Source organism: Oncorhynchus masou, unplaced genomic scaffold (assembly GCF_036934945.1).
Source record: "Oncorhynchus masou masou isolate Uvic2021 unplaced genomic scaffold, UVic_Omas_1.1 unplaced_scaffold_864, whole genome shotgun sequence".
In the NCBI taxonomy this organism is placed as follows: domain Eukaryota; kingdom Metazoa; phylum Chordata; class Actinopteri; order Salmoniformes; family Salmonidae; genus Oncorhynchus; species Oncorhynchus masou.
Window position 1 is genome coordinate 228,569 of NW_027015101.1, and position 18,116 is coordinate 246,684.

Consider the following 18,116-nt stretch of genomic DNA (forward strand, 5'->3'; position numbering starts at 1 on the left):
GAATAGTATTTTTTAGCTTTTAAACAGGGTTGGGGTCAATTAGAATGTCTTTGTAGCTGTTAAACAGGGTTGGGGTCAATTAGAATGGTCTGTTTAACTGTTGAACAGGGTTGGGGTCAATTAGAATGGTCTGTTTAACTGTTGAATAGAATGAATGCAATTCAGGAGGTGATTTGAATTTAAAATAAATACATTTGAACTTTTTTAAATAAATAGCTTCTACTCGTCGGTTTATTGAAAATAGATGCCCTGTCTTTATTGAATTGTAATTTCACTTTGAAACCTGAATTCACTGCCTTCGAATTGACCACAACCCTGTTGTTAAGAATCTAATGGTCTTTATCTGAAAACATATTTTGGACTTTTTTGTTTCTCAACAAAGAGACGTCAACATAGCTGTGATAGCGATACTAGTTGATGAAAGGTAAAGGAATATTTTGTTGGTCTTTGTTATCCCGGCAACATGTGCTAATATGTGGTCTGACTTAACTTTCCGTAGCTGTTGATGATCAAACGGTCTTAGCATGATGAAAACTTCATGATCTTCACCTGAAGATCACCATCAAACATTAACCATCAAATGGTCTTTGTTGTCCCGGAAGCTCAGTCCACTGACATGGAGTTGAGGATCCTGGTGGTGGGGTCCAGTGGACCGTCTCAGTTCTCCCTGACCAACTCTATCCTGGGGAGGGAGGAGTTCTCCAAGGAAGTCACCAGCATCGTCCAGAGCAGGAAGAACCTGGGGGACCTGGCTGGGACGCGTGTTGCTGTGGTCAACGGACCCAACCTCTACGGGAAGCACCTGTCCCGCACCAAGATGAAGACGGAGATGAAGAGGTGGCCGTAATGTTGTGCTGTGTCTATGCTCTTCTGTGTCATGTATTCTGTAGTGTTAACGTCTGTACGCATAAGAACAGGTGACTCACAACACAATACAATACGACACCGCACAATACAACACAATACAACACAGTACACACAGTACAATACAACACAACACAGTATAATACAAGATAATACAATACAACACAACACAATAAAAACTTATGGTTCTTTCTTGAATGAAGTCGGTGTATTGTCTCCCTGCAGGTGAAATTGTAAGCGTTTAGACTGCACCTTTTCAGTAAGGTGTTTTGCAGCCTTTTCATATGATATAACACTGTAAATAACATGTGATTTTATTTAGGTGCAAGTGTCTGTCAGCCCCCGGCCCTCACGCTCTGCTCATGGCCTTTGACCTGGAGCAGATCTGCCCCAACGACGTCAAGACGCCCAAGCTGATGGTGAAGCGTTTCGGTGAAGATGCACTTTCCCACACCATAGTCCTCCTGGCCTACGAGGGGGACGTAGACATTCTGGCCCTGGAGAACCGGGTCAGCACCGACTGGCACCTCCGGGAGCTCATCGAACAGTGCGGCGGGCGCTACCACGTCTTCAACAAGAACTGGAGGGACCGTTCTCGAGACAAGGAGCTCCTCCAGAAGATTGAACGGATGCTGGCGACCCTGGGCGGGCAGCACTACACCAGCCGCTCTTACGGGCAGGCGGAGGAGAGCGTGAGGAAGGAAGAGAGGAAGCTGCTGAAGAAGAGGGCGGCGGAGACGGAGGAGGCGTGGAGGGAGCTGGAGCAGCAGTACCGCGGGGAGGCGCTGCGCTGGCAGATGGAAGCCTACAACAACAGCGTGGGAGCAGAGATCCGGGCGAAAGCCGAGATGGACAACGGATGGTTGAGGACGTCGCTCGCCGTAGGGGCGGGGTTGGGGCTGGCCGCGGGGGCCGCCATGGGGATGGCGATGGGGGCGGTGGCGGGGGCGATGGGGATGACGATGGGAGGGGCTTTCGGAGGGTTGATGGGCGGGTCGGCGGGTGGGACGGCCCAGGTAGCGATAGAACACCTGGAGGACAGAGTGGGACCCCACGCTACTAACTTCAACACTGTTTTCATCAACCGCTTCTTCAGACCACCACGTTCATGACATGGAGGAAGTGTTGGTGACTGGAACCTGGACAAATACATAGGTAGTAGTGACTGGAACCTGGACAAATACATAGGTAGTAGTTACTGGAACCAGGACAAATACATAGGTAGTAGTTACTGGAACCTGGACATAGGTAGTAGTTACTGGAACCTGGACAAATACATAGGTAGTAGTTACTGGAACCTGGACAAATACATAGGTAGTAGTTACTGGAACCTGGACAAATACATAGGTAGTAGTTACTGGAACCTGGACAAATACATAGGTAGTAGTTACTGGAACCTGGACATAGGTAGTAGTTACTGGAACCAGGACAAATACATAGGTAGTAGTTACTGGAACCTGGACAAATACATAGGTAGTAGTTACTGGAACCAGGACAAATACATAGGTAGTAGTTACTGGAACCTGGACAAATACATAGGTAGTAGTTACTGGAACCAGGACAAATACATAGGTAGTAGTTACTGGAACCTGGACATAGGTAGTAGTTACTGGAACCTGGACAATACATAGGTAGTAGTTACTGGAACCTGGACATAGGTAGTAGTTACTGGAACCAGGACATAGGTAGTAGTGACTGGAACCTGGACAATACATAGGTAGTAGTTACTGGAACCTGGACATAGGTAGTAGTTACTGGAACCAGGACAAATACATAGGTAGTAGTTACTGGAACCTGGACAAATACATAGGTAGTAGTTACTGGAACCTGGACAAATACATAGGTAGTAGTTACTGGAACCTGGACAAATACATAGGAAGTAGTTACTGGAACCTGGACAAATACATAGGTAGTAGTTACTGGAACCTGGACAAATACATAGGTAGTAGTTACTGGAACCAGGACAAATACATAGGTAGTAGTTACTGGAACCTGGACAAATACATAGGTAGTAGTTACTGGAACCTGGATGACATACATAGGTAGTAGTTACTGGAACCTGGACAAATACATAGTGGACAAATACATAGGTAGTAGTTACTGGAACCCTGGACAAATACAACCTGGACAAATACATAGGTAGTAGTTACTGGAACCTGGACAAATACATAGACTGGAACCAGTTAATACTGGAACCTGGACAAATACATAGGTAGTAGTTACTGGAACCAGGACAAATACATAGGTAGTAGTTACTGGAACCTGGACAAATGGTAGTAGTTACTGGAACCTGGAAAATACATAGGTAGTAGTTACTGGACAAATACATAGGTAGTAGTTACTGGAACCTGGAACATAGGTAGTAGTTACTGGAACCTGGACAAATACATAGGTAGTAGTTACTGGAACCTGGACAAAGTAGTTACTGGAACCATACATAGGTAGTAGTTACTGGAACCAGGACAAATACATAGGTAGTAGTTACTGGAACCTGGACAAATACATAGGTAGTAGTTACTGGAACCTGGACAAATACATAGGTAGTAGTTACTGGAACCTGGACAAATACATAGGTAGTAGTTACTGGAACCTGGACAAATACATAGGTAGTAGTTACTGGAACCTGGACAAATACATAGGTAGTAGTTACTGGAACCTGGACAACCTGGACAACATAGGTAGTAGTTACTGGAACCAGGACAAATACATAGGTAAGTTACTGGAACCTGGACAAATACATAGGTAGTAGTTACTGGAACCTGGACTGGAACCTGGACAAATACATAGGTAGTAGTTACTGGAACCTGGACAAAGTAGTTACTGGAACCTGGACAAATACATAGGTAGTAGTTACTGGAACCAGGACAAATACATAGGTAGTAGTTACTGGAACCTGGACAAATACATAGGTAGTAGTTACTGGAACCAGGACAAATACATAGGTAGTAGTTACTGGAACCAGGACAAACCTGGACATAGTTACTGGAACCAGGACAAATAGTAGTTACTACATAGGTAGTAGTTACTGGAACCTGGACAACCATACATAGGTAGTAGTTACTGGAACCTGGACAAACAAATACATAGGTAGTAGTTACTGGAACCTACATAGGTACAACCTGGACAAATACAACCAGGACAAATACATAGGTAGTAGTTACTGGAACCTGGACAACCAGGACAAATACATAGGTAGTAGTTACTGGAACCTGGACAAATACATAGGTAGTAGTTACTGGAACCAGGACAAATGGTAACTGGAACCAGGACAAATACATAGGTAGTAGTTACTGGAACCTGGACAAATACATAGGTAGTAGTTACTGGAACCTGGACAAATACATAGGTAGTAGTTACTGGAACCAGGACAAATACATAGGTAGTAGTTACTGGAACCTGGACAAATACATAGGTAGTAGTTACTGGGAACCTGGACAAAATACATAGGTAGTAGTTACTGGAACTGGTACATAGTGATTACTGTGAACTGGTATTATAGATTATCTATCTGACTCAACTCTAAACCACTGCTACAAATATGCTGCATTTCGTGACAGAAACTCGGGAGCCTAGGAGTGAACACTAACCTAAGTTTAACAGTCTGGTTAATTCTGATACTTCCCAAGTGGGAAACTCAGGTGTCATCTCTCTACCAGTTTTCAAGTACTAGTTACCTAGCAACAGTATGTGTGTGTACCTGTATAGAGAATATCCTCTTACCTCTTATCGCAAGTCGAGGTAGTAATTTAGGATTATACTGAGTAGATATAGGTTCACTTGAAATAGTTATACTTTACCATGAGGCTGTTTATTCAGTAGACTGCTCTATGGACAGGTTGAGGCTGTTTATTCAGTAGACTGCTCTATATTGAGGCTGTTTACAGTAGTTGGACAGGTTGTTTATTCAGTAGACTGCTCTAGGCTGTTTATTCAGTAGACTGCTCTATGGACAGGTTGAGGCTGTTTATGCTCATGGACAGGTTGAGGCTGTTTACTGCTGCATATGGACAGGTTGAGGCTGTTTATTCAGTAGACTGCTCTATGGACAGGTTGAGATTCAGTAGACTGCTGGACAGGTTGAGGCTGTTTATTCAGTAGACTGCCATATGGACAGGTTGATTCAGTAGCTGTTTATTCAGTAGCTCTATGGACAGGTTGCCAGTAGACTGGACAGGTTGAGGCTGTTTATTCAGTTTATGGACAGGTTGAGGCTGTTTATTCAGTAGACTGCTCTATGGACAGGTTGAGGCTGTTTATTCAGTAGACTGCCATATGGACAGGTTGAGGCTGTTTATTCAGTAGACAGGTGCTGAGGCTGTTTATTCAGTAGACTGCTCTATGGACAGGTTGAGGCTGTTTATTCAGTAGACTGCTGCTATGGACAGGTTGAGGCTGTTTATTCAGTAGACTGCCATATGGACAGGTTGATGGACAGGTTGAGGCTGTTTATTCATTCAGTAGACTGCTCTATGGACAGGTTGAGGCTGTTTATTCAGTAGACTGCCATATGGACAGGTTGAGGCTGTTTATTCAGTAGACTGCTCTATGGACAGGTTGAGGCTGTTTATTCAGTAGACTGCCACATGGACAGTAGTTGAGGCTGTTTATTCAGTAGACTGCTCTATGGACAGGTTGAGGCTGTTTATTCAGTAGACTGCTATGGACAGGTTGAGGCTGGTAGACTGCTCTATGGACAGGTTGAGGCTGTTTATTCAGTAGACTGCCATATGGACAGGTTGAGGCTGTTTATTCAGTAGACTGCTCTATGGACAGGTTGAGGCTGTTTATTCAGTAGACTGCCATATGGACAGGTTGAGGCTGTTTATTCAGTAGACTGCCATATGGACAGGTTGGACAGCTGTTTATTCAGTAGACTGCCATATGGACAGGTTGAGGCTGTTTATTCAGTAGACTGCTCTATGGACAGGTTGGACAGTAGACTTGGACAGGTTGAGGCTGTTTATTCAGTAGACTGCCATATGGACAGGTTATGGACAGGTTGAGGCTGTTTATTCAGTAGACTGCTCTATGGACACAGGTTGAGGCTGTTTATTCAGTAGACTGCTCTATGGACAGGTTGAGGCTGTTTATTCAGTAGACTGCCATATGGACAGGTTGAGGCTGTTTATTCAGTAGACTGCTGTTTATTCAGTATGGACAGGTTGAGGCTGTTTATTCAGTAGACTGCCATATGGACAGGTTGATGGACTGCTCTAGGACAGGTTGAGGCTGTTTATTCAGTAGACTGCTCTGGACAGGTTGAGGCTGTTTATTCAGTAGACTGCCATATGGACAGGTTGAGGCTGTTTATTCAGTAGACTGCTCTATGGACAGGTTGAGGCTGTTTATTCAGTAGACTGCCATATGGACAGGTTGAGGCTATTTATTCAGTAGACTGCCATATGACAGGTTGAGGCTGTTTATTCAGTAGACTGCTCTATGGACAGGTTGAGGCTGTTTATTCAGTAGACTGCCATATGGACAGGTTGGACAGGCTGTTTATTCAGTAGACTGCCATATGGACAGGTTGAGGCTGTTTATTCAGTAGACTGCTGGATATGGACAGGTTGAGGCTGTTTATTCAGTAGACTGCAGTAGACTCCATATGGACAGGTTGAGGCTGTTTATTCAGTAGACTGCCATATGGACAGGTTGAGGCTATTTATTCAGTAGACTGCCATATGGACAGGTTGAGGCTGTTTATTCAGTAGACTGCCATATGGACAGGTTGAGGCTATTTATTCAGTAGACTGCCATATGGACAGTTTGAGGCTGTTTATTCAGTAGACTGCCATATGGACAGGTTGAGGCTGTTTATTCAGTAGACTGCCATATGGACAGGTTGAGGCTGGAGACTGCCAGGACAGGTTGAGGCTGTTTATTCAGTAGACTGCCATATGGACAGGTTGAGGCTGTTTATTCAGTAGACTGCCATATGGACAGGTTGAGGCTGTTTATTCAGTAGACTGCCATATGGACTGTTTATTCAGTAGTGCTGACAGGTTGAGGCTGTTTATTCAGTAGACTGCTCTATGGACAGGTTGAGGCTGTTTATTCAGTAGACTGCCATATGGATTCAGTAGACTGCTATATGGACAGGTTGAGGCTGTTTATTCAGTAGACTGCCATATGGACAGGTTGAGGCTGTTTATTCAGTAGACTGCCATATGGACAGGTTGAGGCTGTTTATTCAGTAGACTGCCATATGGACAGGTTGAGGCTGTTTATTCAGTAGACTGCTCTATGGACAGGTTGAGGCTGTTTATTCAGTAGACTGCCATATGGACAGGTTGAGGCTGTTTATTCAGTAGACTGCTCTATGGACATTTTCAGGCTATTCATTCAGTAGCCAGCTATACTACCTTCAGAAAGTGTTCACACCCCTTGACTTTTCCCACATTTTTTTGTGTAACAAGGTGCGATTAAAATGGATTTAATTGTAATTCATTGTCAACGATCTACACAAAAGACTCTGTCATGTTAAAGTGGAAGAAAAAATCTAACAATTGTAAAGAAATTATGGAAAATGAACACTAATAGATCTTGCTTATTTAAGTGTTCAACCTCCTGAGTCAATACATGTTAGAATCACCTTTGGCAGCGATTACAGCTGTGAGTCTTTCTGGGTGAGTCTCTAAGAGCTTTACACAACTGGATTGTACAATATTTGCACATTATTCTTTCTAAAATTCTTCAAGTTCTGTCAAGTAGGTTGTTGATCATTGCTAGACAGTCATAGATTTTCAAGAAGATTTAAGTCATAACTATAACTAGGCCACTCAGGAACATTCTATGTAATTTTGGTCAACAACTCCAGTTTTTTTTTGGCCTTGTTTTTAAGGCTATTGTCCTGCTGAAAGGTGAATTTTTCTCTCTGTCTGTTGGACAGCAAACTGAACAAGGTTTTCCTCTAAGATTGTACCTGTGCTTAGCTCTATTCCATTTATTTTTATCCTAAAAAAAACTCCCTAGTCCTTTCTGATGACAAGCATACTCTTAACATGATGCAGCCACCAACATGCTTGAAAATATGAAGAGTGGTACTCAGTGTGGTGTTGGATTTCCCCCAAACATAACACTTTGTATTCAGGACATAAAGGACACTTCTTTGCAATGTTTTTTGCCTTAGTGCCTTATTGCAAACAGGATGCATGTTGTGGAATATTTATATTCTGTACAGACGTCCTGTTTCCACTCTGTCAATTAGGTTAGTGGATGGTGGAGTAACTACAATGTTGTTGTTTGTTAACTCCAACCCTATTTGTTGTTGTTTGTTTATTTATTTGTTTTGGGGGGGGGGGGTAGATCATCTTTAATATTGCAGATAGAACCTACAATCTAGCAATTTAATTGTTTGCATAATTTCCAATCGCCCTTATTTAAAAAATGCTCACATCAGCGGTACCTGTAGTTAAATAATTATACATGTATTCCTCATTTCCTCTTTCCCACAGCGGCCAACCCTCCATTCATTCTGACGTTAACTCCAACCCTCCATTCATTCTGACGTTAACTCCAACCCTCCATTCACTCTGATGTTAACTCCAACCATCCATTCACTCTGATGTTAACTCCAACCCTCCATTCATTCTGACGTTAACTCCAACCCTCCATTCACTCTGATGTTAACTCCAACCATCCATTCACTCTGATGTTAACTCCAACCCACCATTCATTCTGACTTTAACTCCAACCCTCCATTCATTCTGATGTTAACTCCAACCCTCCATTCATTCTGATGTTAACTCCAACTCTCTGATGTCCATAGATTAACCCATCTTTCCCAGAATAACGCCATTTAGCTATTTTCTTTAGCAATTACATCCCTCCCATTTTACTGTGACGTCTTACGAGGATCCTGAACCTTCCTATTTGTAACATTTCTACCGATATTGCCCTAAAAATCAATACTTAACCCCAGAGAATGATAATATATCCCATTGACTGATGGTGGTTTTTCAGAGCCCCTAACATTTTTATTTATTTTACTAGGCAAGTCAGTTAAGAACAAATTCTTATTTTCAATGACGGCCTAGGAACAGTGGGTTAACTGCCTGTTCAGGGGCAGAACGACAGATTAGATTTGTACCTTGTCAGCTCGGGGGTTTGAACTTGCAACCTTTCAGTTACAAGTCCAACGCTCTAACCACTAGGCTACCCTGCCGCCAATACAGTTTGCAGGTCCATCTGAACCCCGATACTATGACCTAACAACCATTCCTGGACAGTACCAGAAGCGAGCCACCGATGGACAGTACCAGAACATATGTTGGATTGATTGTGTTTCCTAGTGGCAGAGTTTGCACAAGGCTGACTGTTCAAAGCCCCATAATGCCCTACCAAGCAAATGGGCCGTAACTGCTCATAGCGTGGAACTGAGGAAAACTGTATTTTATTTTCCTTATTTACCTTCCTATTTGTAACATTTCTGCTTGGTAGGGCAGCATATATTGCAGCATTCTTTTTGTAGCAAGTATTTTACTGTATATAATAGCTTCAATTGAAATGAACAGATTGATGTGTCCATAAAAAAAAAAGTCAGTTCATAGATTCGTTCAAAAACCTGTTTCCCCAATGTACTTGAATTTCTTATGGTATTGCTGTCAAACACGTTTGACTTTCCTGCTAGAGCCATGATTAAATATATACACTGCAATATAACTACATAATACATGAGCAACTCTTCCCATAAATGGATAGGTATTTCCCTTTCCACAATTTCAAGATTGTATATATTTTGCTAAGTTTTCGATCAAAGTTAATAGTTGCAAGATCTCTAACCTTTTCTGGGATACGTACATCAAGCACATGGAGTTTTTTTTTTTTAAGTTTTTTTTTACTAGGCAAGTCAGTTAAGAACAAATTCTTATTTTCAATGACGGCCTGGGAACAGTGGGTTAACTGCCTGTTCAGGGGCAGAACGACAGATTTTTGTACCTTGTCAGCTCGAGGATTTGAACTTGCAACCTTTCAGTTACTAGTCCAACGCTCTAACCACTAGGATACCCTGCCTCCCTCAAAGGAGTTGAGGGAGACCTCATCAAATCAAATGTGACTGGTCACATACACGTGTTTAGCAGATGTGATTGCGGGTGGAGCGAAATGCTTGTAATGACAATTTAAAGTTTGTATATTTTAGAGACTGTATCCATAATATAGAGAAGTCATCAGAGTTGGGTTTCAGAGAAACTGGAGACATTATCCAGGTCCTCAATGAGGCCCTTCAAGGTTGAAGAGGAATCAAGAGAAATCTTCAATCACCGACATACATTGATACTTTTGCCTCTTAATTTTTGCCCCTTAATGTTATCATTAGATCTTGATGTTATCATTAGACCTTGATGTTATCATTAGATCTTGATGTTATCATTAGATCTTGATGTTATCATTAGACCGTAATGTTATCATTAGACCTTAATGTTATCATTAGACCGTAATGTTATCATTAGACCTTAATGTTATCATTAGACCTTAATGTTATCATTAGACCTTGATGTTATCATAAGACCTTGATGTTATCATTAGACCTTGATGTTATCATTAGACATTGATGTTATCATTAGACCTTGATGTTATCATTAGACTGTAATGTTATCATTCGACCTTGATGTTATCATTAGACAGTTCTACTGCATTGTTGTTGATCCATCCTCAGTTTTCTCCTATCACAGCCATTAAACTCTGTAACTGTTTTAAAGTCACCATTGACCTCATGGTGAAATCCTTGAGCGGTTTCCTTCCTCTCCGGCAACTGAGTTAGGAAGGGCGCCTGTATCTTTGTAGTGACTGGGTGTATTGATACACCATCCAAAGTGTCATTAATAACTTCACCCTGCTCAAAGGGATATTCAATGTCTGTTTTTATTTATTTATCCATCTACCAATAGGTTCCCTTCTTTGTGAGTCTTTGGAAAAACGTCCCTGGTGTTTGTGGTTGAATCTCTGAAATTCACTGTTCAACTTAGGGACCTTACAGATAATTGTATGTGTGTACAGAGATGAGGTAGTCATACAAAAATCATATTAACCACTATTACGGCACACAGTGACTTATACAACCCATTTATGTGAATTGTTAAGCAAATATTTACTCCTGAACTTATTTAGGCTTGCCATAACAAAGGGTTTGAATAATTATTGACTCAAGACATTTCAGCTTTTCAATTTTGTATTAATTTGTGAAAATTTGGAAAAATATAATTCCACTTTGACATTATGGGGGTATTGTGTCTAGGCCAGTGACACAACACCTACATGTCATCCATTCTAAATTCAGACTGTAACACAACAACACCTACATGTCATCCATTCTAAATTCAGACTGTAACACAACAACACCTACATGTCATCCATTCTAAATTCAGACTGTAACACAACAACACCTACATGTCATCCATTCTAAATTCAGACTGTAACACAACAACACCTACATGTCATCCATTCTAAATTCAGACTGTAACACAACAACATGTAGAACAATTCAATGGGTGTAAAACACTTTGAGGACTCTGTATACGGGCAAGTTGGCTTTGTGATTCATACCGGTACGTTTATGTCCTACCAGTAGATGTCACACCAAGTCGTAGGTAGCTACAACAATGTCATACCAAGCATGCATACAATCCATCGAAAATGTACATATTGAGGAGTGTTTTTGTAAGATGTGAAACTGTAAGATCCCTATGGGGTTTCTGTTATGGATCTCCATTCAATTCCTAATAAATTGCCTGACCATTTGCTGTACTATATTTATTGTGTTGAAGCACAGATCTGATCTTCCACATACTAAACTGTACATGCTCACAGACAGGTCAACCAGGAGAGACTGACTCCCTAGCAACGTTGGAGTCTGTCTCTCCTGGTTGACCTGTCTGTGAGACTGACTCCCTAGCAACGAAGGAGTCTGTTTCTCCTGGTTGACCTGTCTGTGAGACTGACTCCCTAGCAATGTTGGAGTCTGTCTCTCCTGGTTGACCTGTCTGTGAGACTGACTTTTTTTGTCTGTCATGAGTTCTGCCACGCAGTATGTAAACACACAACTGGTTCTGCCAGAGTGTGTAAACACACAACTGGTTCTGCCACAGTGTGTAAACACACAACTGGTTCTGCCACAGTGTCAACTGGTCAGTTAATAACAAACTCAAATTTACAATGACAGCCGACCCCATATTGTGCACCTCCCTCTGAGACTCCCAATCAGATGGGATACAGCCTGGATTTGAACCGTAATGACATCTCCTGCACTCAGATGCAGTGCCTTAGACCGCTGGGCCACTCGGGAGCCTTAAAGGAAAAAACAAGGTGTCAAACAATTGGTGAGTTACCTTTTGCTTGAGTGTAGATGGAATAGTCTAAAATGAGTGAACTTTGCACCTCTGGGGAACCCGTAATGCATCCTGATTGGCTGTAGCCGCTGATATCACTTTCGATTTGACTCTAAATTATAAAGTTGACGTTCTAAAGCCTACAGTTCAAACCGATTTGATCAGATTTGTATATGCCTATATCTTCTCATTTAAATTATATCGTGAACTGGATTATTATGCCAAGATAAACGATATAGTTTGTTATTTTAGCGTGTGTGAATGAATAAAGTTTCGGAGCGCTCGACCGAACGACGTTGTTGACAGAAATGATGACATAGAATTATCCAGTCGGCAAATTCCGTAAGTAATGGACGTACATGATTTCTGCGGTAAAACAGTTCTTTCTATTGGTTGAATATTCCTGTCCACTTGATTATAATTATCCTATGTATATTGTTATATGGCATGTTTTCTTTCTTTCTGTGAAGTACTTGTGATGGTTTCGGTGCTCAGTAACTGTACAAAGCGGTGCATCGTGCCCTTATAGGCCTGTACACAAAGCCTTATGAGATATTCAAATATACGTTCTGATCACACCAGTTATCAGGCTACTAATTTCCTCCACATTAACCATATACACACTGTTGTTTTAATAGGCTAAGCTGCACAATTATGGCATCCAATGAGCGTGAGTATCATTCCTTATTTGATACATTGTTGGATCCCGTTGGGCACAGACGTCAAACCAACGTCTATTCCACCATGGTTCAATGTAATTTAATTGAAATAACGTGGGAAACAACGTTGATTTAACCAGTGTGTGCCCAGTGGGATATTGCAATTGTTATTGCTGAGTAAGGTCTGTATGTAGTATATAGGTATTATAGTATATTATACTGTATTATAGTGTGTTGTGTTTGTGTATGCTGACTTCTCTAAATGAATTTCCATGTAAATAACAACACAGTATATTTAAGCAATAAGACCAGAGGAGGTGTGGTGTAATGTACTGTAGCTAAGGGCTGTTCTTACAGATGACGCGACACTGAGTGTCTGGACACAGCCCTTAGCAGTGGTATATTGGCCATATACCACAAACTCAAAGGTGCCTTATTTATGTTATAAACTTGTTACCAACGTTATTAGAGCAGTAAAAATACATGTTTTGTCATCCCCGTGGTATACGGTCTGATATAACACGGCTGTCAGCCAATCAGCATTCAGGGCTCGAAACAGCCAGTTTATAATGTATATTATACTGTATTATAGTGTGTTGTGTTTGTGTATTTGTTTGACTTCTCTAAATGAATTTTCCATGGAAATGGCCAATAAAGTATGTTGTATTGGTATGTCAGGAAGGGATGTGGGTTTACAGTATATTTAGTAGGCCTGTAACTTCACATGTTTTCATAGGTTCTCAAGCGATAAAGAGGAGGAAGAGCAGCATGGATGAGCCCCCTTATTGTGAGTTCTATGCATTTTACTTATGTATTTATCTGTACATAAATAAGTACTTGTGATGGCCAAGAGAATAGTGCATGCTGGTCTAATTGTGTACTTTTGTTGACTGTTGGTTGTGTGTGTGTGTGTTTGTCAGTGGCAGGCGATGCAGAGTTTAGAGTCCTTCTCTTTGGGAGAAGTGGCCGCAGTCAATTTTCTCTGGCAAACTTCATTCTGGGGACAGATGTGTTCAGCGATGAGCTCTGCAACATTACAGAGAGTCAGAAACACAGGAACGAGGCGTTCGAGAGAAAACTAGCTGTGGTCAACACTCCAAACCTCTCTGAGTACGAGGCATCCCAGAAAGAGCTGAGAAGAGTGTTCAAGTTGTCTGTGTGTATGTCCTCTCCTGGTCCCTACGTCGTTCTCTTTGCATTCGACCTGAACAACATCTCACCAAGTGCAGCAGGCTTCCTGGAACTCGTCACAAAGCATTTTGGGGACAGCATCTTGAACCACATGATGGTTGTGGTGTGTCATGAAGAGGAGAAGGAGGATTCAGCTCTTGAGGAGAAAGTCAAGACTAACAGAGACTTCAGGGAGCTCATTGAGAAGTGTGGCGGAAGGTATCACCTCTTCAATGAGAGGAAGGCCCGGAGAGATGAGGTTTCCAGACAGCTCCTGGAGAAGATGGACGACATGGTGAGGGAAAACGGATGCAGATTCTACTCCAATCACCAATACCAGGAAGCAGAGGAGAGAATCCAAAAAGAGGAGCGTTTCATGATGAAAGGAAAGAAAGAGATGCTGACAAAGAGGAAGGAGCTGGAGAGCAGGTACACAGGTGAAGGACTTGAAAAGGAGCTGGAGAGCAGGTACACAGGTGAAGGACTTGAAAAGGAGCTGGAGAGCAGGTACACAGGTGAAGGACTTGAAAAGGAGCTGGAGAGCAGGTACACAGGTGAAGGACTTGAAAAGGAGCTGGAGAGCAGGTACACAGGTGAAGGACTTGAAAAGGAGCTGGAGAGCAGGTACACAGGTGAAGGACTTGAAAAGGAGCTGGAGAGCAGGTACACAGGTGAAGGACTTGAAAAGGAGCTGGAGAGCAGGTACACAGGTGAAGGACTTGAAAAGGAGCTGGAGAGCAGGTACACAGGTGAAGGACTTGAAAAGGAGCTGGAGAGCAGGTACACAGGTGAAGGACTTGAAAAGGAGCTGGAGAGCAGGTACACAGGTGAAGGACTTGAAAAGGAGCTGGAGAGCAGGTACACAGGTGAAGGACTTGAAAAGGAGCTGGAGAGCAGGTACACAGGTGAAGGACTTGAAAAGGAGCTGGAGAGCAGGTACACAGGTGAAGGACTTGAAAAGGAGCTGGAGAGCAGGTACACAGGTGAAGGACTTGAAAAGGAGCTGGAGAGCAGGTACACAGGTGAAGGACTTGAAAAGGAGCTGGAGAGCAGGTACACAGGTGAAGGACTTGAAAAGGAGCTGGAGAGCAGGTACACAGGTGAAGGACTTGAAAAGGAGCTGGAGAGCAGGTACACAGGTGAAGGACTTGAAAAGGAGCTGGAGAGCAGGTACACAGGTGAAGGACTTGAAAAGGAGCTGGAGAGCAGGTACACAGGTGAAGGACTTGAAAAGGAGCTGGAGAGCAGGTACACAGGTGAAGGACTTGAAAAGGAGCTGGAGAGCAGGTACACAGGTGAAGGACTTGAAAAGGAGCTGGAGAGCAGGTACACAGGTGAAGGACTTGAAAAGGAGCTGGAGAGCAGGTACACAGGTGAAGGACTTGAAAAGGAGCTGGAGAGCAGGTACACAGGTGAAGGACTTGAAAAGGAGCTGGAGAGCAGGTACACAGGTGAAGGACTTGAAAAGGAGCTGGAGAGCAGGTACACAGGTGAAGGACTTGAAAAGGAGCTGGAGAGCAGGTACACAGGTGAAGGACTTGAAAAGGAGCTGGAGAGCAGGTACACAGGTGAAGGACTTGAAAAGGAGCTGGAGAGCAGGTACACAGGTGAAGGACTTGAAAAGGAGCTGGAGAGCAGGTACACAGGTGAAGGACTTGAAAAGGAGCTGGAGAGCAGGTACACAGGTGAAGGACTTGAAAAGGAGCTGGAGAGCAGGTACACAGGTGAAGGACTTGAAAAGGAGCTGGAGAGCAGGTACACAGGTGAAGGACTTGAAAAGGAGCTGGAGAGCAGGTACACAGGTGAAGGACTTGAAAAGGAGCTGGAGAGCAGGTACACAGGTGAAGGACTTGAAAAGGAGCTGGAGAGCAGGTACACAGGTGAAGGACTTGAAAAGGAGCTGGAGAGCAGGTACACAGGTGAAGGACTTGAAAAGGAGCTGGAGAGCAGGTACACAGGTGAAGGACTTGAAAAGGAGCTGGAGAGCAGGTACACAGGTGAAGGACTTGAAAAGGAGCTGGAGAGCAGGTACACAGGTGAAGGACTTGAAAAGGAGCTGGAGAGCAGGTACACAGGTGAAGGACTTGAAAAGGAGCTGGAGAGCAGGTACACAGGTGAAGGACTTGAAAAGGAGCTGGAGAGCAGGTACACAGGTGAAGGACTTGAAAAGGAGCTGGAGAGCAGGTACACAGGTGAAGGACTTGAAAAGGAGCTGGAGAGCAGGTACACAGGTGAAGGACTTGAAAAGGAGCTGGAGAGCAGGTACACAGGTGAAGGACTTGAAAAGGAGCTGGAGAGCAGGTACACAGGTGAAGGACTTGAAAAGGAGCTGGAGAGCAGGTACACAGGTGAAGGACTTGAAAAGGAGCTGGAGAGCAGGTACACAGGTGAAGGACTTGAAAAGGAGCTGGAGAGCAGGTACACAGGTGAAGGACTTGAAAAGGAGCTGGAGAGCAGGTACACAGGTGAAGGACTTGAAAAGGAGCTGCTGCAGTTTGAGACAAGGATAAGAGTAGAGAACCGAGCAAAGAGGAAGGAGCTGGAGAGCAGGTACACAGGTGAAGGACTTGAAAAGGAGCTGCTGCAGTTTGAGACAAGGATAAGAGTAGAGAACCGAGCAAAGAGGAAGGAGCTGGAGAGCAGGTACACAGGTGAAGGACTTGAAAAGGAGCTGCTGCAGTTTGAGACAAGGATAAGAGTAGAGAACCGAGCAAAGAGGAAGGAGCTGGAGAGCAGGTACACAGGTGAAGGACTTGAAAAGGAGCTGCTGCAGTTTGAGACAAGGATAAGAGTAGAGAACCGAGCAAAGAGGAAGGAGCTGGAGAGCAGGTACACAGGTGAAGGACTTGAAAAGGAGCTGCTGCAGTTTGAGACAAGGATAAGAGTAGAGAACCGAGCAAAGAGGAAGGAGCTGGAGAGCAGGTACACAGGTGAAGGACTTGAAAAGGAGCTGCTGCAGTTTGAGACAAGGATAAGAGTAGAGAACCGAGCAAAGAGGAAGGAGCTGGAGAGCAGGTACACAGGTGAAGGACTTGAAAAGGAGCTGCTGCAGTTTGAGACAAGGATAAGAGTAGAGAACCGAGCAAAGAGGAAGGAGCTGGAGAGCAGGTACACAGGTGAAGGACTTGAAAAGGAGCTGCTGCAGTTTGAGACAAGGATAAGAGTAGAGAACCGAGCAAAGAGGAAGGAGCTGGAGAGCAGGTACACAGGTGAAGGACTTGAAAAGGAGCTGCTGCAGTTTGAGACAAGGATAAGAGTAGAGAACCGAGCAAAGAGGAAGGAGCTGGAGAGCAGGTACACAGGTGAAGGACTTGAAAAGGAGCTGCTGCAGTTTGAGACAAGGATAAGAGTAGAGAACCGAGCAAAGAGGAAGGAGCTGGAGAGCAGGTACACAGGTGAAGGACTTGAAAAGGAGCTGCTGCAGTTTGAGACAAGGATAAGAGTAGAGAACCGAGCAAAGAGGAAGGAGCTGGAGAGCAGGTACACAGGTGAAGGACTTGAAAAGGAGCTGCTGCAGTTTGAGACAAGGATAAGAGTAGAGAACCGAGCAAAGAGGAAGGAGCTGGAGAGCAGGTACACAGGTGAAGGACTTGAAAATGAGCTGCTGCAGTTTGAGACAAGGATAAGAGTAGAGAACCGAGCAAAGAGGAAGGAGCTGGAGAGCAGGTACACAGGTGAAGGACTTGAAAAGGAGCTGCTGCAGTTTGAGCCAAGGATAAGAGTAGAGAACCGAGCAAAGAGGAAGGAGCTGGAGAGCAGGTACACAGGTGAAGGACTTGAAAAGGAGCTGCTGCAGTTTGAGACAAGGATAAGAGTAGAGAACCGAGCAAAGAGGAAGGAGCTGGAGAGCAGGTACACAGGTGAAGGACTTGAAAAGGAGCTGCTGCAGTTTGAGACAAGGATAAGAGTAGAGAACCGAGCAAAGAGGAAGGAGCTGGAGAGCAGGTACACAGGTGAAGGACTTGAAAAGGAGCTGCTGCAGTTTGAGTCAAGGATAAGAGTAGAGAACCGAGCAAAGAGGAAGGAGCTGGAGAGCAGGTACACAGGTGAAGGACTTGAAAAGGAGCTGCTGCAGTTTGAGTCAAGGATAAGAGTAGAG

At 43.6% G+C, this 18,116-nt stretch overlaps 2 protein-coding genes across 2 annotated transcripts in view; both read left to right on the forward strand.

Moving 5' to 3' along the window:
- Positions 1–616: 616 nt before the first annotated feature.
- On the forward strand, positions 617–1,976 carry LOC135537866 (GTPase IMAP family member 9). The gene is made up of 2 exons (XM_064963878.1): positions 617–837; positions 1,187–1,976. Exons 1-2 carry the CDS (start codon positions 617–619, stop codon positions 1,974–1,976), a joined length of 1,011 nt encoding a protein of 336 aa, XP_064819950.1.
- A 10,329-nt stretch (positions 1,977–12,305) lies between these two features.
- The window catches only part of LOC135537873 (myosin heavy chain, embryonic smooth muscle isoform-like), a 9,870-nt gene continuing 4,059 nt past the window's right edge, over positions 12,306–18,116 (forward strand). The window contains exons 1-5 of the mRNA XM_064963887.1: positions 12,306–12,530; positions 12,827–12,858; positions 13,584–13,634; positions 13,768–14,446; positions 16,475–18,110. Of these exons, the coding sequence (XP_064819959.1) occupies positions 12,843–12,858; positions 13,584–13,634; positions 13,768–14,446; positions 16,475–18,110 (2,382 nt within the window). The 5' untranslated portion in view covers positions 12,306–12,530; positions 12,827–12,842. The remainder of the gene's footprint in view (positions 12,531–12,826; positions 12,859–13,583; positions 13,635–13,767; positions 14,447–16,474; positions 18,111–18,116) is intronic.

Bases quoted from the DNA above. Each gene is read 5' to 3' on its own strand.
- LOC135537866 (XM_064963878.1), top strand. From the start codon at position 617: ATGGAGTTGAGGATCCTGGTGGTGGGGTCCAGTGGACCGTCTCAGTTC. The intron at 838-1,186 runs GTGGCCGTAATG...GATTTTATTTAG, and splicing joins ATGAAGACGGAGATGAAGAG to GTGCAAGTGTCTGTCAGCCC.